Here is a 21,605-nt window from a genome sequence, read left to right as displayed (position 1 = left end):
CCATGCTCCCATGTTTCTGTATTATCTATGACTACTGTCATGCTGCAATGGCAGTTGTATAACTGCTGCAAAAGCCACCTGGCTCAGAAAATATAGACATTTATTCTCTGGTCTTCTACAGAAAAGCCTGGCCAACTCCCTACTGGACTACAGAATAAGCTTCATTACACCAAAAGAAGACTGGAAAGTTCTGGCAAAAGGACAGAGGGCAAGCATTTCATATAACTGTAGGACTGAGATTAAAATAAGGGAGGAATCAGTTTCCATTAAGAAAATACAGGTTGCAATCCTGATACCAAAGTAGACTTTAAGCTAAAAACCATTAAACAAGATAAAGAAGGACAGTTGATAATGTTAAAGCTACATTCTGGTTTTGGAATAGAGCAAGCGGAACAATAGCATATTTTAAAGATGCTGTTAGGTGTGACATCAACAACACGATAGAGAAGGGAATTTCAATAGTCCATCCCTCTACAACAATAACAAACTGGCCAAAACTGTCAGAATCAACTTTTTCAGAACTCTGGACCCTAATAAAAAGCTTACAACAACCAGAGGAACATTTAAAGAAAAAAGAGCCACAGAGTTTTGGTAAGGAGCACTTTTAGGTGGGAGGTGAGTTAAGATGGCGGAGAAGTAGGAGACACCTTTTTCAGCAGGTCCCCTGAGTCGAGTTGGATAGGTACCAGACCAGCCTGAACATCCACAGAATCAGCCTGAGACACAGGAAGATACATCTGGATCTCTACAAATGAACATCTCCAGCGCTGAGTATTGGGGTACGAAGCGGGGAGCCGTGAAACTGCGCACAGATATCGGAAGATAAACGGAAGGGGGAGGGAGCCGCCGCGTTCGGGCGCCAGGAAGCGGAAGCCACCTGCACGGGGGAGCGGGTGGATTCGTGGACCAGCACCCACGAGACAGCAGACTGAGACCGTGAGCCGGGGAACACACGCGACCAGACTGAAAACCGGAGCTCCCGTGTGCTCACTGGAACCAGACTGAGACCGGGAGCTCCGGGAGCGCGCGGGGGCGGCTGGCAGCTGGCGGTGTTAGAAACACAAAGGACAGAGACGCGCCGGCCCTGGAAGTGAGGGCTGGGACGCCGGGTGTGGGGCGCACATCCCGGGACGCTGCAGGGTTGAGCAGCACCAACAGAAACAGAGTTAAAGTGGCCAAAACATCGGTGGAGAACGGTCTGCGATCCCTCTGTTCTGAGACAGAGGCTGAGATTCGGCCACTGCTGCTCTCTCAGAAGAGGCACAGCAAACTGCCAGGGAAAGCCGCCAGAGAACAAAAGCCTGGAAAGACTGGCTCAGAGTGTGCCCATCCCCATCCCCCCTCGCAGGGGACATGGAGACTCTACCCAAACAGGGTTGCCTGAGTATCGGCACGGCAGGCCCCTCCCCCAGAAGGCAGGCTGAAAAATCAAGAAGCCCACATCCCTAAGATCCCTACAAAACAAGGGCGCACAGCCTGGGTCCCGGTCAATAATTTGGGCTCTGGACAACCCCACGACCTCTCCTCATCTGAATGACGAGAAGGAGAAATCCCCCCCAGCAAAGAAAAGGAATTACGTCAGACCTGTCTACACAGACCTGGAAGGAGAGAAAGGGTTGGGGGAGCATATTTAAAGCTCTTTCAGAGAAAAACATGCAGCCAAGGATCCTTTATCCAGCAAGGCTGTCATTCAGAATTGATGGAGAAATAAAGACATTTCAGAATCGCCAGTCACTAACCAATTTTGTAACCACGAAACCAGCCCTACAGGAGATATTACGGGGGGTTCTATAAAAGTAAAAAGGCCCCAAGAGTGATACAGAACAGAAAGTCACAGCCAATACAAACAAAGACTTTACTGGCAACATGGCAACATTAAAATCATATCTCTCAGTAATCAGTCTTAATGTAAATGGTTTGAACCATCCCATAAAACGCCACAGGGTTGCAGATTGGATAAAAAGAAATGACCCATCCATTTGCTGTCTACAAGAGACTCATTTCGAACCCAAAGATGCATTCAGACTGAGAGTAAGGGGATGGAGTACCATCTTTCACGCAAATGGACCTCAAAAGAAAGCTGGGGTAGCAATTCTCATATCAGATAAATTGGATTTTAAACTACAGACTATAGTTAGAGATGCAGAAGGGCACTATATTATTCTTAAGGGAAGTATTCAACAAGTGGATATGACAATTATAAATATATATGCCCCCAACAGGGGAGCAGCAAGATACACAAGCCAACTCTTAACCAGAATAAAGAGACATATAAATAAAAATACATTAATAGTAGGGGACCTCAACACTCCACTATCAGAAATAGACAGAACACCCTGGCAAAAACTAAGCAAAGAATCAAAGGCTTTGAATGCCATACTCGATGAGTTGGACCTCATAGATATATATAGAACACTACACCCCAGAACCAAAGAATACTCATTCTATTCTAATGCCCATGGAACATTCTCAAGAATAGACCATGTTCTGGGACACAAAACAGGTCTCAACCGATACCAAAAGATTGAAATTATCCCCTGCATATTCTCAGACCACAACGCTCTGAAATTGGAACTCAACCACAAGGAAAAATTTGGAAGAAACTCAAACACTTGGAGACTAAGAACCATCCTGCTCAGGAATGACTCGATAAACCAGGAAATCAAAAATCAAATTAAACAATTTATGGAGACCAATGAGAATGAAAATACAACAGTCCAAAACCTATGGGATACTGCAAAGGCAGTCCTAAGGGGGAAATACATAGCCATCCAAGCCTCACTCAAAAGAATAGAAAAATCTAAAATGCAGTTTTTATATTCTCACCTCAAGAAGCTGGAACAGCAACAGAGGGACAGGCCTAATCCACGCACGAGGAAGCAGTTGACCAAAATTAGAGCTGAAATCAATCAAGCAGAAACCAGAAGTACAGTAGAGCAGATCAACAGGACTAGAAGCTGGTTCTTTGAGAGAATCAATAAAATTGACAGACCACTGGCAAGACTTATCCAAAAGAAAAGAGAAAGGACCCAGATTATTAAAATTATGAATGAAAAAGGAGAGGTCACGACGAACACCATTGAAATTGGAAGGATTATTAGAAATTTTTATCAACAGCTATATGCCAATAAACTAAGCAATCTGGAAGAGATGGAATCCTTCCTGGAAACCTATAAACTACCAAGATTGAAACCGGAAGAAATTGATTCCTTAAACAGGCCAATTAATTATGAAGAAATTGAGTCAGTGATAAACAACCTTCCAAATAACAAAACTCCAGGCCCGGACGGTTTTCCTGGGGAATTCTACCAAACATTCAAAGAAGAAATAATACCTATTCTCCTAAAGCTATTTCAAAAAATAGAAACAGAAGGAAAGCTACCAAACTCATTCTATGAGGCCAATATTACCTTGATCCCCAAACCAGGCAAAGACCCCCTCAAAAAGGAGAATTACAGACCGATTTCCCTAATGAATATGGACGCCAAAATCCTCAACAAGATACTTGCTAATAGAATCCAACAGTACATTAAAAGGATTATCCATCACGATCAAGTGGGATTCATACCTGGGATGCAAGCGTGGTTCAATATTCGCAAATCAATCAGCGTGATACATCATATCAACAAGAAAAGACTCAGGAACCATATGATCCTCTCAATCGATGCCGAAAAAGCATTTGACAAAATACAGCATCCTTTCCTGATTAAAACCCTTCAGAGTGTAGGAATAGAAGGTACATTTCTCAATCTCATAAAAGCCATCTATGAAAAGCCTACTGCAAATATTATTCTCAATGGGGAAAAGCTGGAAGCCTTTCCCTTAAGATCAGGAACACGACAAGGATGCCCACTCTCGCCACTATTATTCAACATAGTACTAGAAGTCCTTGCAACAGCAATCAGACGACAAAAAGGGATCAAAGGTATTCAAATTGGCAAAGAAGAAGTCAAAATGTCTCTCTTTGCAGATGACATGATACTCTATATGGAAAACCCAAAAGAAGCCACTCCCAAACTATTAGAAGTTATAGAGCAATTCAGTAACGTGGCAGGATACAAAATAAATGCTCAGAAATCAGTTGCATTTCTATACACGAATAACGAGACCGAAGAAAGAGAAATTAGGGAATCCATCCCATTTACAATAGCACCAAAAACCATACGTTACCTTGGAATTAACTTAACCAGAGACGTAAAGGACCTATATTCTAGAAACTATAAATCACTCTTGAAAGACATTGAGGAAGACATAAAAAGATGGAAAGATATTCCATGCTCATGAATCGGAAGAATTAACATAGTTAAAATGTCCATGCTACCCAGAGCAATCTACACTTTCAATGCTATCCCGATCAAAATACCAAGGACATTTTTCAAAGAACTGGAACAAACAGTCCTTAAATTTGTATGGAAACAGAAAAGGCCCCGAATCTCCAAGGAACTGTTGAAAAGGAAAAACAAAGCTGGGGGCATCACAATGCCGGATTTCGAGCTGTACTACAAAGCTGTGATCACAAAGACAGCATGGTACTGACACAAAAACAGACACATAGACCAATGGAACAGAATAGAGAGCCCAGAAATGGACCCTCGGCTCTTTGGGCAACTAATCTTTGATAAAGCAGGAAAAAACATCCGGTGGGAAAAAGACAGTCTCTTCAATAAATGGTGCTGGGAAAATTGGACAGCTACATGCAAAAGAATGAAACTTGACCACTCTCTCACACCATACACAAAGATAAACTCCAAATGGATGAAAGACCTCGATGTGAGAAAGGAATCCATCAAAATCCTAGAGGAGAACATAGGCAGCAACCTCTATGACATAGGCCAAAGCAACCTTTTTCATGACACATCCCCAAAGGCAAGAGAAACAAAAGATAAAATGAACTTGTGGGACTTCATCAAGATAAAAAGCTTCTGCACAGCCAAGGAAACAGTCAAAGAAACTAAGAGGCAGCCCACGGAATGGGAGAATATATTTGCAAATGATGCTACAGATAAAAGACTGGTATCCAAGATCTACAAAGAACTTCTCAAACTCAATACGCGAGAAACAAATAAACAAATCATAAAATGGGCAGAAGATATGAACAGACACTTTTCCAATGATGACATACAAATGGCTAACATACACATGAAAAAATGTTCAAAATCATTAGCCATCAGGGAAATTCAAATCAAAACCACACTAAGATACCACCTTACGCCAGTTAGAATGGCAAAAATTGACAAGGCAAGAAACAACAATTGCTGGAGGTGATGTGGAGAAAGGGGATCCCTCCTACACTGTTAGTGGGAATGCCAGTTGGTAAAACCACTCTGGAAAACAGTGTGGAGGTCCCTTAAAAAGTTAAAAATTGAGCTACCCTATGACCCAGGCATTGCACTACTGGGTATTTACCTCAAAGGTACAGACGTAGTGAAGAGAAGGGCCATATGCACCCCAATGATCATAGCAGCATTGTCCACGATAGCTAAATCATGGAAGGAACCGAGATGCCCTTCAACAGATGACTGGATTAAGAAGTTGTGGTCCATATATACAAGGGAATATTACTCAGCTATCAGAAAGAGCGAGTTCTCAACATTTGCTGCAACATGGACGGCACTGGAGGAGATAATGCTAAGTGAAATAAGTCAAGCAGAGAAAGACAATTATATATGATTTCTCTCATCTATGGAACATAAGAACTAGGAAGATCGGTAGGGGAAGAGAGGGTAAAGAAAGAGGGGGTAATCAGAAGGGGGAATGAAGCATGAGAGACTATGGACTCTGAGAAACAAACTGAGGGCTTCAGAGGGGAGAGGGGTGGGGGAATGGGATAGACTGGTGATGGGTAGTAAGGAGGGCACGTATTGCATGGTGCACTGGGTGTTATATGCAAGTAATGAATCATCGAACTTTACATCAGAAACCAGGATATACTGTATGGTGACTAACATAATATAATAAAAAAAATTTAAAAAAAAACAAAAACACTTTTAACTTACCCAAATTTGCCATCCTCTGCTCTGCAGATGAGCAGTGGCCATGAAGATAACAGCCTACATTCCTAGCACAGATTGATAGTGCCAGAGGGAGCAACATGAACCTTATTCTCAAAAATTTGTGGTTGTGTGTTTTGATCTGATGGCTTCCTGAAGGATGGACTCAAGGGCCTGCCTTCATTTTGCCTGTCTCAGAGTTTCCCCAGGACAGAAGCCATTCTCTGGGTAGCATTTGTCAGAAGTATTTAAAGGCAAATAAATTAGTTGCAGTGTTGAGGGGTAAGGGATAACAGTAGGTGATGAAGGACTACAGTCAGGGTAACCAACAAATAGACCCCCCTCCCAAAAAACAACCACTGGATGAAAAAGAGGCTTGTATATTAGATACTTGAGGGGAAAGGGGCTTTTTAATGTTCCTGAATAGACTAGAGAATCTCAGAATCTGTATGCATGCTTGGGACTAGACACATGCTCTGAAAAGACCTTAAGCTTTCACCTTTGACTAACCTTTGGGCTCCATACAAACAGGAAGTGAAGGCTAAGGGGAGAGTTGTAAACAGCTTTGCTATGCTAATGTTTGAAGGAGTATCCCCAACAAATAGTTACTCTGCAAGAACTAGGAGAATGTGTTCTTTGTTTTGGCTATTTAGACATTAAGAAAATCTCTGTCAAAAAACTAGTGGCCCACTAAACTAATGGAAGAGATTTCAGTGGTCACACATGACAAAGAATACAGACATTTCAAAAATAGTTTAGAAGGTACTCAACAAACAACAAACTCTCCAACAGCAGCAACAACAAATATTGAGGGGGAGGATCTGATTTTCAGTGTTGCCAGTTTATAACATTCAAAATGTCAAGTTTTTAACATAAAATTACAAGGCATGCAAAGAAACAAGAAAGTATGACCCATTTACAGGAAAAAAGAAACAGAAACTATCCCTGAAGAAACTCAGACATTGGTCTTACCAGACCACTCTAAATCAACTGTCTTAAATATGCTCAGAGTTAAAGGAAATCATGGACAGAGACCTAAAAAAAATCAGGAGAATGTGGTCTCGACAAACGCAGAATATCAGTAAAGAGTTGAGAATTACAAAAAGAAACCAAATAGAAATTCTGAGCTGAGAACTACAATGACTGAAATGAAAAATTTACTGAAAGTGTTCAATAGTTAATTTGAGCAAGCAGAAGAAAGAATCAGCAAACCTGAAGATAGGTCAATTGAGATTATAGAGTCTGAGAAGAAAAAGAAAAAAAAAAAAAGAAAGAAAGAAAGAAAGAAACAGAGCCTAAGAAACCTGTGGGACATTATTGAGTATACCAACATAACAATTAACAGGAGACCCAGGAGAGGAGAGAAAGGCAGAAAGAATATTTGAAAAAATAATGGCCCAAATTTTTCAGTTTTGATGAAAAACAATCAACACATCCAAAAATCAGAATGAACCCCAAGAAGGATAAACTCAAGGAGATCTACAGTGAGACACAATATAATCAAACTATCAAAACCTAAAGCCAGAGAATCCTGGAAGAAGAGAAGTAATCTATCATGTGTTAAGGACTCGTAAGATTAACAGCTGATTCTTCATCAAAACCATGGAGACTAGAAGACAGTGGGATGATAAATTCAAAGAGCTGAAAGAAAAAACTGTCAACCTAGAATTCACCCAAAAAAAGTTCTGGAGATGGGTTGCACAAAGATGTAAATATACTTAACATTACTGAACTGTGCACTTAAAAATGGTTGGGATGGTAAAGTTATAAGCTAAATACATATGTTCCATGTATTTTACCACAATTAATAATAAACTTAAAAAAAAATTAAGACCTTACAGATAAACAAAAACTGAGGGAGTTTGTCACTAGTAGACCAGCCCTACATGAAATGTTACAGTAAGTCCTTCAGGCAGAAATGAAAGGACACTATACAATAACTCAAAAGCATACAAATAAATAAAGAACACTGGTAAAAGTAGCTACACAGGTAAATGTAAAGCCAGTATGATTTTATTTTCAGTTTGTAAATCATCTTTTTCCCACCATATGACATAAAAGCTACTTTCCACATTGTAGATAGAACAATTAGGAAAAAAAACTACTAAACTGAAAAATGAGAGTAAAAGAGATATAATAACTAAAATTTACACAACTAAGTGAGATCTCACACTTTATTCTAAATCAGATTATCTCTAATTTGTATGTCACAAGGAAAAGATCCAGTATTGAGCTCAAAGCCAAGCACAGAGAGGAGCAAAGTCTAATACGAAAGATCACCAGTCAAAAAGTCAAGATACCTGAAGTGGTATATTGTCAGCTCTGCTAATAATGCTCAGTTTTACTACTTTTTCTGGGTCTTGAGTTCCGCATTTGTGAAATGGGAAAGTTATGACAATATTATAAGAATTTATATAAAAAAAGAAGAAAATTGTTGCCTTAAAATTCTTTAATTCCTTAATAAGTAAAGTAGTAGGCAAATCCGAAGTATCATCATTATTATTACTATCAGCATGGATAAGCAGTTTATTTACCTGATGATGCTGGATGTTTCTTATGTTGCATGAAAAATTCTGGTAGAGCAGAAACTTATCAACATCCTTCTCATTTACTTTTTTTGAGGACACCTTTGCCAGAGATGACTGGATACAAATATACCTATTTTGGCACCTGCTCAGATAAACAAATATTCAAAAAGCAAGTAGTTACTAACAGGTCCTTCAGCAAAGAAACACATTATATGGAAATAATGTTAGCAAAAAAACTTAATCTATTACCAAATGAGATTTTTTTTTAAATGATGCCCAAGTATAAAAAGGTACTAATCCATCAAAAGAGGACTCTGCTAGCATAGATCCTCCAGATCTATGCATATAGCAACCCAATCCTCCTATAAAATGCCTAAATCAGTTCATCTGCAGTTATGCAAGACCAAAATCACACATACAAGATCAATAATTCGGGTCTACGCAATCAGAGCCAAGTAAAAGCTAAAAAGAAGGGAAACAAGACATGGCAGAACAGCTTCTAGCGACAGTTTATAAAACTGAAACAAATTTCGGAAGGATAATTACTTATAAAAACACATTTAAAACCTAGGCAATTCTCCTCCTTTGACTCATTCCTATTAGGAATTACTGTTACTATTACTGAGGAACTAAGAAACTTCTCTCCCTGTATTAACAAAAACCCTGACAAGCCACTGCAGTCAACTGGTTCATCTCCACCTTTCCTCTCCTCTGCACACCTCGTACAGAGATGTGGAGAAAGAGTAAAAGCAGACCACTGGCAAAACCCTGTGTTCTCTGCTGACACACAGCTGAAAAATATATTAAAATAGGGTTTTAAGATAGTATCTTTTTTTAATGAGGCATAAAATCCAAAAGCCCAAGTAGGGCCTAAGTCATGAGGTTTTAATCTCTTATAAAGGGACCATGATACCATGGATAAGCAGCTCTCTGCATCAGCTGAAATTCATTTTGAGGTCAGCACTTTTATCTATACCTGATAGAAAACATTCTCAAGTTAACTCAATCATTTATAAATATCAGAAATGAGATATTATAATACATGTATACTACATACATCACAATATGTTTAAAAAGCATGCCACTCAGTCTAAATGAATATGAACCTCTGGCATACATTGTGTAATGCAATGGTTTTTAAACTGTTCCTCAGAGCCCTCCATTGAGGTGTGTCAGTGTAAGGAGGATGAGCAAGCAGAGTTCCAGGCTCCCTGCCTAGTATTCAATTAAAGCAACTTTACTTTTATCTGTTTAATATATTAGGGTTCTGTTGCTTGAACAAAGAGTTCTGCTACCAAAAAAAATCTAAAAATAAAGTTTCTAATGAACACTAGTGTTAGCACTAACCATATGACCCTTAACAGCATGAGTCCACAAAGCAGAAAACTATAAAAGAGTTACTCACAATTTCCGAATGAAGTCAAGCGTGTCTTTGTCTTTAGCAATCATGTCTGCTAAAATATGCTGCACTCCTGTTTCTATATCCTGGAGGGCTGAAAGTCCTTTAGAAGGGTAAAGGGGAAAACAAAGCAAGAATTACAGATTGGATTTTTAAGTCTATAATTAAATCATAATAAATTTATTCCAGTCAAAATAAACCCTTAAATTGAAAACCTTAAGACAGAGAAGTATCATAGCAGTGAGTAGCTTACCTCTGCAAAAAAATAAAAAGTCTCCAAGCAATAATACAGGACCTTTACATATCATATAACCTAGTGGTAAAAAATGCAGCTCTGGAGCCAGCTGCCTGGTCTAATCCTAGTTCCACCACTAACCAAATGTGTAACCTTGGGCGAATTACTTGACCTCTCTGTGCCTCAGTTTCCTATAAAAATGGAATAGCACCTATTTCATGAAGTGTTTATAAAGAATAAACGTGCTATAGGAAATATATATTAACAGAGTCGTAACCCAAGGTATACCATTTCATACCAGTTACAAAAATTATCCTTTACAAGTCATTTTATTAATATTCTTATTTTGACTTATGAGGCACTTATTCACACTTTTAATGACCCATTTGAATTTCTCAAATCTCATGAGCACAAAACAAGAGCCATTATGTGGTCATTCATCTTCCTAACTGAATTGTCTACCAATGGTGCATAAGGTTCTTTCCAAGTGCTTCTGGTTTGTTAATTTATAGCAGTGACTCTTGAACATTATGGCCCCTGTGATATCAACTTATATATACACCGAGAGAGATTATTTGCACTGCTTTTTTCCCATTTCTTCTTAGTTGCTCTATTTCCATTAAAGCTTTTTTTTCTTGCATTGAAGTTTGAATTACACAAGCCCTAAGTATCATAAGTTATGTTTTTCTGAGAGCATAGTTTTAATGAGTAATAGGTACAAAAGACAAAGAGAATAAGATGACAGACTTATGGAGTCATTAACAAAGAGAAATGCCTTGTTGGGTTTTGTTATAACTAATTTTAACTATTAAAATAACTAAAATTATTTTAAAGAAATTTAACCACTAAAATTAATACAAATTCTGTTTACATTTTAAGAGAGTTTCCCTATGAGGGGATTTTCAGGAGTGAATTACCTTTGAGAGGTGGAAGGTTGTATATGTAAAGGACCTAGAACAGTTGTGACATATAGGAAGCAGTCAATAAATGTCTGCTCTTGGGTGAGCTATCTCCCTATATCAGTCTTCATCTAAGAAAACCAGTCACTAATGCACTAATTCCTGCAGTCCCAAAGCACCTTACAGCATCATTATACAATATTTAATAGAAACACCAGAGTAGTAAGTCAGAAGCAAAGATGGAACCTATCTCCAATGAGAATCATCAATGAAAGAGAACAGAAAAAAAGGAGTTATATACTTTGTTGTTATAAATAAGAGACCTTCACCATCATTCCTGGTGAATACAATTTGTAAATTTTTTAAAATTAATAAATCTTACATAATTAAAATTACACTAGAGCTCTAGAGCAATGTTATTTTTTTTTTTTTAAGATTTTATTTATTTATTTGACAGAGATAGAGACAGCCAGCGGGAGAGGAAACACAAGCAAGGGGAGTGGGAGAGGAAGAAGCAGGCTCATAGCGGAGGAGCCTGATGTGGGGCTCGATCCCATAACGCCAGGATCACGCCCTGAGCCGAAGGCAGACGCTTAACCGCTGTGCCACCCAGGTGCCCCTAGAGCAATATTTTGTATAGTCTAAGGACCCAAAAATAAATCCATGCTAGGTACTTACTAAAAATATGGATTCCTATACTTGGGGATTTTTGTTTTGCAGAGGCTTCCAGATGATTCTGATACCCATTAAAGTTTAAAAAAAACAAAAACACAGCTGGGGAGGTGCCTTGAGCTACCTCTAGAGCCGTGGTTCCTAATGGGAGGTAGAAATTATCAGAGTCACTTGGGTAGCTCATCCAAATTACATTACCTCCCTCTCAATCCAACCAGGAAGAGAAAGGACTGGAAAAAGAGTCTTGCGTGTTTGAATAAGCATTTTCTTCCATCAGAGAGAATTGATCATCGGGGCTTAAGACAGCCCAAAATAACAAGAGTTCAAAAAGTTTAGCACCTCAGTGAAATCAGGAGAAAATAAGACCACAGAAGCAGAAAATCATATCTCCTTTGTTGTAGTGAAAACTTTCCAGCCAGATTCTTCAAAGCTCCACAACTGTAACAAAAATTGGAGGGCCAACACTTCCTTTCACTTTATCTGCAACAAGGCTACCTCTTCTCCACACAACACAGCAATCAGCTACTCCTCCTTGTAAACAACGTGGGGATATTCTCAAAATTCTAGGATGTAGTCCATTTGTGGCACGTATATCTTTTTGATTCAGACCAAATTCTTACTGGTCTGTGGCAAGTAAGAAGTGTCTTCCACTTCACACTGAAATAGCTGGTTTCTTCTTTTAGAAATGATGGGAATGATGAAAATATTTCTTTAGAAAAATAAAAGAATTGAGCATGAACATGAGTATGTGTATAGCCCAAAAAATGATGGGACAGAGAAAAGGAAAAAAACAATCCAAGCAAACTTTAAAAACCAGTATCTAGTGTGTTTGGAATCAATTGTAATTCTTTGACATTTATGATCAGAGGAAGAGGGAATAAAGCAAACAGAAAGTTCAATATATGCTCCTGTAACTGCACTGAGCCCTGACCAAGCCCATTGACAGAAGTATCACCAAGTGTCCATCACCATGTAGTTCACGAGCATCACCATATACAGTCATGAAAAGAGATAGAGTCATCAAACCTACCCAGTAGGAACTCAGTATGTATGCAAAATGAAGGAAAATTTTGTACCAAAGGAGGTGAAAAGGAAAGGAAATCGATCATAAAAGAGTAAGAACAGACAATAAACTTTTATGCATCTGATATTCTGAAAACTCCAATATCTGATTCTAAGAAAACTATCACTGGGCAAGAAAGTTCCCACTGTGGCTGACGTTAATGCTCAGCTATAGTCTCAGCTACTACTAAAACATTAAAATTGCATCATCTGAAAATCCAACTAAAAAAACACATGAAAAAATTAAACTCGAGTTTTACTCATTTCAATCCATCTCTATATTCAATACTTATTTGCTTTCTCTTTTAATTATTGCCGTTTTTGAAACAGATATTAAGATGTGTGTATCTGTATGTGAACAGACATTCGTATTTTTACAGACACTCATCCTTAATTTTTTAATCACAAACTCACATTGCTGAATAGTTTAAAATGAATGTAGGTTACAATATGCTAGGATTCCCCACAGTGTAGTACAGAATGTGGAGATTCTTATCAGAGACTGCCCTCTGTAGACACTTAGGTCTCCTAGCCAAAAGAATAAACAGAAGGCCAAAGAAACTAGAATGAGCATAGGACTTAGGAGAGTACCAATCTCCCCATCCTATCCTGTCAGAACTCCTATAAAAAGCCACTCTTGCTCAAAGAGCTCTCACTCTAGGGCTTATTTTGTCAATAAAACCAATGTATCTTGACATGTATCAGTTGTCACTTTCCATGGGTTTCTCTCAGAAATTCTCTCTCCCATACCCTCTTCCCATCTCACTCTCCTTCTTGTGCACAGATACACAAAAGGTTAGGAAGATACATTTCAGAAAAAAGACCCTTTACTCCTGGAGAGTAGAAGTGTGGAAGCAGGACTTCACTTTAAAACATATATGTCAGAATTGTTGAAATTCTTTTTAAAAAGTAGACATGACTTTTATAATTAAATAAATTTTTAGAAATAGAATAAAAGTTTTAAAAGACTATATAGGACATTCTTTAAAACTTTGGGACATGAAGAAATTTCTCTAAAAAGAAAAAAGAACAAGTATCTTAGAGGAAATATTAACAAAACTGAAATGATTAATAAATTAACTATAATAAAACTAAGACCTTCTATTTTCTGTTTATTTAATAAACAGCATAAAGAAAGTGAAAAGTTATAAACTGGGAGGAAAGATTTGTAATACATATAACTGAGAAAGAGTATCTTAAAAAGTACTTATAAATTAATTAAAAAAAGAGAAAGAGAAACAACACAATAAAAATGGGCAAAAGACTAGAACAGGAACTTCATCAAAAGAGGAAGCAGAATAGCTAAGCAGTTGAGGTATATGGGGATTTATTTTATTAGAATTATTTATTCTTTATATGCTATAATACTCTTTGTATAGTCATTACTTAATGAAACCATTTTTTTAAAACATAGTTTTCAAATTTAAAAAGGAAAAAGAAAACGAAAATAAAAAGAAACAGGGATGATCTCTTGACGTAAAGCTGTACCTTTTACACTGGGTCTAATATAAGATAGCAGATTGAGCACCCCTGGATTCTCAAGGAGTGTCTTGGCTGCTCCTTCTAATCCCAACTGCTTTGCTCTCTGGGCTTTGGTGCCTTTGCTCCCAGTTTTATATGGAGCTGCCTAGAAAAAAAAAAGTCAGAAAATATACCATACCAGTCAGTTTTAAAAAGCAAGTCAAAATTAAAACACAAAATTAGAAGACATGGTGGGAATGCTAAAGACACCCTTTTCTCAACCCTTTCCTCTCCCTTCAGAGATGAATTAATACCAACCAGAGACAACTAGCTATACAAAGATGGTTATTCCTTACCTGATTCTTTACACTTTTCTATTTACTTTACAATAACCATTTGTTGGTATTCACTCATCTTAAAAACTCAGTGCCTAGACTACAAGGACTATAAGATCCTCTCCTCAACCCAACGGAGCTCCTCTAATAGCTGCCAACACACAATGCTTCTACTTCTTAACACACATTCACTCCTCAACCTGAGCCATTGGGCTTCTCTTCCCATACCTTGCTAAAAGTGGTATCCCAAAGAGGCATAATGATCCCCTACTTACAAATATACATTTTTCAGTCCTTATCTTGCCAAACTTCCCCACTACATTTACTTACTTAACAATGGATCACCTATAGTCTTCCATGGTGTCATCATCTCTTGATTCTCCTCCTACTTCCCTGACCATTCTTTCCATGTCTCCTTCTTTGGTTCTCCCTTCCTCCACCATGCTTCAAAAGTTAGTGTGCCTCAATGCTCTATCCTGACTTGTTTACCTACAAACTCTCCCTGAGTGAAATCTTCCATTCTCATGGCTTTAAATACCAACTACATGCTGAAGACCCTCACAGTTAGGTCTCCAGCTGAGCACTCTCCCTTAAGCTTCTCAGTTCCATAACCTACACTCCTTTGTCTCCCCACTTAACTGGGAATGCCTTGGAGACAAGGACTCTGTATTACTTATCTTAGCAAGCCACACAAAAAAAGCACTTGATAGATATTTATTGAATAAGCACTTTGTTGAATTACATAATGATGGTTGATGACTTTATCTTTTTATTTCCAGATCTTTTTTAGCTATAAAAAGATCCAAATAATATTATAATTAGGTAGGTATTGTATTAAAAGATTAAAAGAGTTGCTTACCACATGTTCTAGTTCTTCAAAAGTTTTACAGTTCAGCAAGGCTTTTAACAAGCACTCAGACATCTTCCCCTCCTTTTTGATTTTTTGGATTGTACTATGAACCTTCTTTGCAACAGCCCTGAAAATAAAAACTTTTGTAATATACAAGACTTATGTGTCAAAACTTCCTTTTTGAAGCTATCTCAAACTTACAGGAATGTTGTAGGTGAGATAAAAACATTTTCCCCTCTGAACCACTTAAGAATAAGTTACCATTACCCAAATATTTTAGGGTATATTTTCTATAAATAAGAATCTCCTACATAACAATATAGATATCAAAATCAGTTAATGAATATAGATCTATTACTATATTCTAATCCGCAGATCTCACCTAAGTTTCATCAACTGTTTCAATAATGTCCTTGATAGTGAATTTTGTTAAGAGTGGGTTGTATGTAATTGCCATGTGCCTATGGTTTCCTTCAAGCTGAAATAGTATCTCAGTCTCCCCTTGATTTTCAAAGCCTTGATACTTCAGAATGTTACAAGCCAGTTATTTGGTAGAATGTCCTACAGTTTGAGTTTCTCTGATGTTACAGAAGTAATGGTGTGTTCTTATCACTGCATCCTTTAGGTGGCAAATGATTTTCACTAATCACCTTAGATCATCTGATAGTGTTTGTGGGTTTCTACATGATGCAGCCACTCTATTTCTTTGTAATTAAGTATTTTGTGGAGAGGTATTCTAAAGCTATTTAATTATCCCATTCCTTATTAAAGTTTCAATTTATATGCTGATTTATTTATATCACCACAGACTCATGGTTTTCATTTAATGGTTATAATCCATTATTAACACTTATTTTGATCCTCAAATTATTCCAAATTTGACCAGAAGTAACCCCTCCAAGCTCGTTTCTGTGTTCTTTCAACATATTCCCACCATTCTTTGAGCACTTCCTTATTCTCTGGCACAAGATATTCCAGGCTTTTACTTTCCTTGCCTCAGCCCCGGAATCAGGCGAATAGTGCATAGAAACCAAGTTATCGGTGCTAGACGTGCTCACTGCTACTGGGTATCATCACTCAGGACCAGCACACCTAGCACCCATAACTGGTCTCTAAATACCATTCTCCAATGGAGACAGCCAGGATTTCACAAAGAAAAGCTAATTCCAGGAATCAATGCATAGATAATAGGGGCAAGGGCATGGTCATTCCACTACATTATAATGATTTTGTACTGTGAATACACAATCCTATTGTTATATCTAATGCCTCTCACCCTACTTCGTTACCTGCTACTACTTACAGCATCTGCCTAATTGGAATTGCTAAAATGATGGGAAAAAGTTAGATGCCAATACAGATTATTAGAAATGATTGATGGGGAAAAAAATTAAATCTACTTATAAAAAAAGAAAAAAAAAACACCAAAGGTAGAAGATTGTAAATTAAAGAGGAAGCATATGCAGTACTTAGATTACAACCTGTGTATCTTTTACATTCCTGGTAGCCCAAGACTGTTTTCAGGGGCTGAAGCCCACCAGGGTCATTTTGACAAAAGGCCAATGTCCTATTGGCCTGCATATATGGAAGAGGAAAGGTGTCTTTAGAGAAAAAACAGGAAGTTTTCCCTACTATACATAATCAACCTTTTTATTCCCATTTTTAACAGTGACCCTCAGTAAAAAATATTTTTTACTTTGCAACCTAGTACACATATACACATATATATAATTTTAGATATAATAAAGTTGTATAAACATAAATACATATAATACACAGTTACATAAACATATGATAAACAGCTTCATGAAACAATACTTACTTTTACTACATAAACTGTACTCTTACATTTTCTATTCTCTATTTAATTTTTGTTAAAGTAGTAATGACCCACTACATTAGTTTCACTACTCCTTTATAGGTAGCAATTAACAGATTGAAAACCAATGCTCTAAGTTATAGAAAATGTTGAGCTTAAGAAAAAATAGAGACCATATCTCATTTTCAAATCTCTGTATGGTATACAAAGATCTTCCAAGCCCCCGTCAATGCCCCCACTTATTCAGAGAAATATACCTCCACTAATATTCAATGTATTTCACTACTAATAGATACCCAGGGAATGAATTCTTCTGCAGAAGTTTTTTTATAGAAAAAGAAAATAATAGTAATCTTGACATAAAGCTTCTATTTGTCCCCCATACAACCAAATTTTTAAAATACCTTTAATTTTTAGAATACCTTTAATTTTTAAAATAAATTATTCTTGCTTGTTTGTGACACTTTCCCCAATTTCAGATCCCAAATCCTCAGATTTTCTTCATCACCTTGCCTTCAACCAAATAGAAAGCTTACTTCAGAATTCATAAACTACTGGCCTTCTACATGTGGCCTGTAGATGGTTTCATCTGGCCCAGAAAGTTTTTATGTAAAAACTCAGATTACCAGGTTCTTTGGGAAAAAATGCACAGGACAAGCTGGCAAACTGGGCGGACAAGACTGCATGTCAGTAATCAGCTGGAACAGATGCTACCCCTTTCAAGAGTTAGGATCTCCAGTTTGTACCCCCTGATGCTTGATTGTACTAACCTGGGCCTGGAAGACTTAAATCTGAAACCATTTGATTAGCCAGTCATTTATACTTCCGGGCTGGCTAATTGATTTTGCCTCTCAATGAAATATAATCCTCCACCTATTAGCATCTTAATCCTCCTGGCACTAAAAGAACTTCAACAAAAGGTGTAGAAATGCTAGTGAGATGCAGGTTCCCCCCAAATCCCAGGAAGATTATCAGGCTGCTCGTAAAAAACAACTTTTAGCACTTTTAGAATGGCTTGAAGGTAAGAATTCTATCCAATTTTAATCAGATCCTTGTCGTAGAGTTGAAGAACACACACATTAACAACACAGCACTTGGCATGTAGGAGACATGCAATAAATGCATGAATGGTGAAGAATGTTTAATAAACTCTACTGAAAAATATAGTTAATAGTCTTGGCATGCTTATTTCTGACTTATTACATTAAGTCCAGGGGAATAATTTTTTAAAGGATGCTTTTCATTCTATAGCTTTACAAAACTTAAAACCCACTAATATCAAATTACCATGCCCTTTAAAAGATCAGAAAAAGGAAATATACATATTTCCTACCAAACTCTATACTGCCAAAAAAATCTCTCCATTTAGGGACTTCATAGTATTAAGAGGACAGTTTTACATAAGCTAGCAAAGATTCACACTAAAATGTATTTTTCTCAGTTTCCTTCCTTTGCCATTATACACAAGTATTTCTATGAGAGAATATGACGGTCAAACTCTTGAGCACACACTTTTAAGGCAGATCTCCTTTCTGCCCATGCGGGCCCGAGCTATTCATAAACACTCCAGCAGAGGGACTCTGTACACACCTAAAGAAGTAAAATGAGCTGACTTTCTCTGTTAGAAGGTGACTACATTCAGTTACAGTAATTCAAGAAAACAAAACAATGGAACTGTCTTTCCCTCACTGGCTCACATGGCCTCTTTTCCCTCACAGTAGGCTCATCCCTTCCCAGGTTTCTTACCGGAGCTCCTCCAGGGTTTGTCGAACTTCTCTCAAGGAATCAGCATCGAGGTTATTAATAAGCTCTTTTCGATACCGTATGATGAAGGGAATTGTGTTATCATCATTAAAGAGACGAATAATGTTGGCACAAACCCAAAGTTCAATATTCGTTCTCTCAGATAAAACCTGCAAATTAAGGATACTTAGTGATTTAAAATCCTGAAACTTAAACATCTATGTTATAATGTACGGTTTAAAAACAGAATCAAATAATGTTCTCCAGTCACTTAGAAACACTTGCAGTGGTTTAAAAAAATACATATATGTACTGACAATCATAAAATAGTCATTTCACTAATTCAGTAAAATCCAATCAAAGCCACTCTGTAATCATTCAAATTCTACAGGTCTCAATAAGACACACTTTTCACCTCTCAAGATTAGCAGCAAAGATCAAGGAGTTGGTAACTCATTGAGTTCATATGTGTCAACACATGACACTGTGTTATCTCACTGCTAGTGAGAAAGTGCAATGGTATAACCTCTGGAGGAAGAACAGGTTGGCATTATCTATCAAAATTTATAATTCATAAACTCTTGACCCAGCAATTCTACTCCTCGGAATTTATCCTGATATATTCATACTCCTGGAAAATGATATTATTTATAGTGATATCTTTTGAAGAACTTTTTCCAGTATAGTAAAAGTCAGCAAAAACCTAAGTCTATAATGGGAAACTGGTAAATGAATCATGACATGATAAGAGTAGAATGAATACCATGCAACTAATCTTAGATGAACTGATATGGAAGGACTCACAAGACCTAGTAACATGGCTTACTCTCAGAAAAGGTCAGTGACTGGATGAGTAAGGGTAGGAAGACTCTTCTGTATCTTTTGATTTTCATATCATACACATATACTACATATTTGAAATAATTAATTCTTTTTAAAAAAACAAATCTATAGGTTTCAGGAGCATGTACATGTAAGCAGAAAAGTTTAGAGAAGTCAGCCTGAAGAAGAGAAAGAAGGAAAGGCAATTTCGGTAACTGTTCTCAAAAGCAGATTTTTCAAAGTACAGTACGAAAGGTATAAATTTTATTATTATTTCAATCTTACTGCCCAAGATCAGCCAAAACTGGAAAGGGAAAAAAAAAACCAGAAAAATTACTAAAGAATTATCAAAATCAACTAATTAGCAAAATCAAGTCAATATATAAAATACAGTGAATTTCAAAACTACAGGTGAAGTAAGAGGCTGAAATCCAGAGATCATCGAGGGAGGATACTCTCTTCTGGCCATCTTAAATCCTGAGGCCTACATTTCATCACGTTTTGATGCATTAATACCATCTCTCTGGTGAGTGAGAAAGCCTATTTCACATCTTCAGCCCTGGCTCTCTTCCACATGAGCTCCAGACTCATTTAGACATATTCTCTTGAAAACATAATGGGCATCTCAAACTTGGCTTTGCAAAGTGTTCTTCCTCTCAGACTTATTCCTTCTCCAGTTTTCCCCCTTATTATGTCCAAATAGCAGTTGAAGCCAGAAAACTAAGAGTCCAACCCTTTCATTTCCTTCAACTCTTAAATCCACTCTATCATAAGAACTAATTAACTCGAACTGCAAAATATTTCTGTAGTCTATTACTGTTCTTCATTTCTTCCTCCCCACACCTGTCTAGTTCAAGCCAGGATTACTCAATAGCCTGTAACTATTCTCCTGCACCCACTCCAATCCCATCTATTCCAGTCTCCATGAACCAACAAGGATTATCTTTTTAAAATGTATATTGGGGGGGGGTGCTTGGGTGGCACAGTAGGTTAAGTGTCCAACTCTTGATTTCAGCTCAGGTCATGATCTTAGGATAGTGACTGAGCCCCACATCGGGCTCCATGCTCAGCAGTGAGTCTGCTTGAGGTTCTCTCTCTCTCTCCCCCTCCCTTTCTGCCCCTCCCCACCCCCGTTTGCATGCTCACATGCTCTCTCTCAAATAAATAAATAAATCTTAAAAAAAAGATAAAATGTATATTGAATCATGTCACCTGACTAGTTTAAACCTTTCAATGATTTCCCATTGCATTTAGAATCTAAACTCCTTACCATGACCCAAAAAACATCAGCCTCCTGCCAACTTAATCTTATCCAGTCTTCCCCTTATTAGAAGCCAGCGTCTGCCTTCAGCTCAGGTAATGATCCTGGGGTCCTGTGATTGAGCCCTGCATCGGGCTCCCTGCTCAGCGGAGAACCTGCTTCTCCCTCTCCCTCTGCTGTTCCCCCTGCTTCTGCTCTCTGTCAGTAAAATAAATAAAATTAAAAAAAAAAAAAAAAAAGCCAGCCCCAATGACTTTCTCTTAGTTCCTAGAACCAGTTGTTTCCCTCTTTAGAGGCCTTCCTGAGGTTGCTCTCCCTTCAGAAATGCTGCTCTTGCTTGTTATCTTCCCTGAGCCCTACAAAATCAGACTCATTAGTATTTTCTCGAACCTGTACCTCTTCCTTATCTTAGTCCAATTAACATCATCTTCTCCCACAGAATTCCTCAGGGATATCATGGCTATCTCCTCCAACACCACCTTCCTACTATGTAGCAGCTATGTGCCTTGAGAGTACTTGACCTCAACAC

At 37.7% G+C, this 21,605-nt stretch overlaps 1 protein-coding gene across 3 annotated transcripts in view; it reads right to left on the bottom strand.

The window, feature by feature from the left end:
- The window catches only part of SRBD1 (S1 RNA binding domain 1), a 197,593-nt gene that overhangs the window by 153,927 nt on the left and 22,061 nt on the right, over positions 1-21,605 (bottom strand). For all 3 annotated transcript variants that reach the window (XM_008699821.2, XM_008699822.2, XM_008699823.2), the window contains exons 5-9: positions 18,997-19,163; positions 15,441-15,558; positions 14,274-14,412; positions 9,924-10,020; positions 8,525-8,660 (exon numbers count right to left, since the gene is read on the bottom strand). In XM_008699821.2, coding sequence (XP_008698043.2) covers positions 8,525-8,660; positions 9,924-10,020; positions 14,274-14,412; positions 15,441-15,558; positions 18,997-19,163 — 657 coding nt within the window. The remainder of the gene's footprint in view (positions 1-8,524; positions 8,661-9,923; positions 10,021-14,273; positions 14,413-15,440; positions 15,559-18,996; positions 19,164-21,605) is intronic.

This window comes from Ursus maritimus, unplaced genomic scaffold, assembly GCF_017311325.1.
Source record: "Ursus maritimus isolate PB19 unplaced genomic scaffold, ASM1731132v1 scaffold_6, whole genome shotgun sequence".
Classification (NCBI taxonomy): domain Eukaryota; kingdom Metazoa; phylum Chordata; class Mammalia; order Carnivora; family Ursidae; genus Ursus; species Ursus maritimus.
This window is presented reverse-complemented; position numbering and strand designations above follow the sequence as displayed.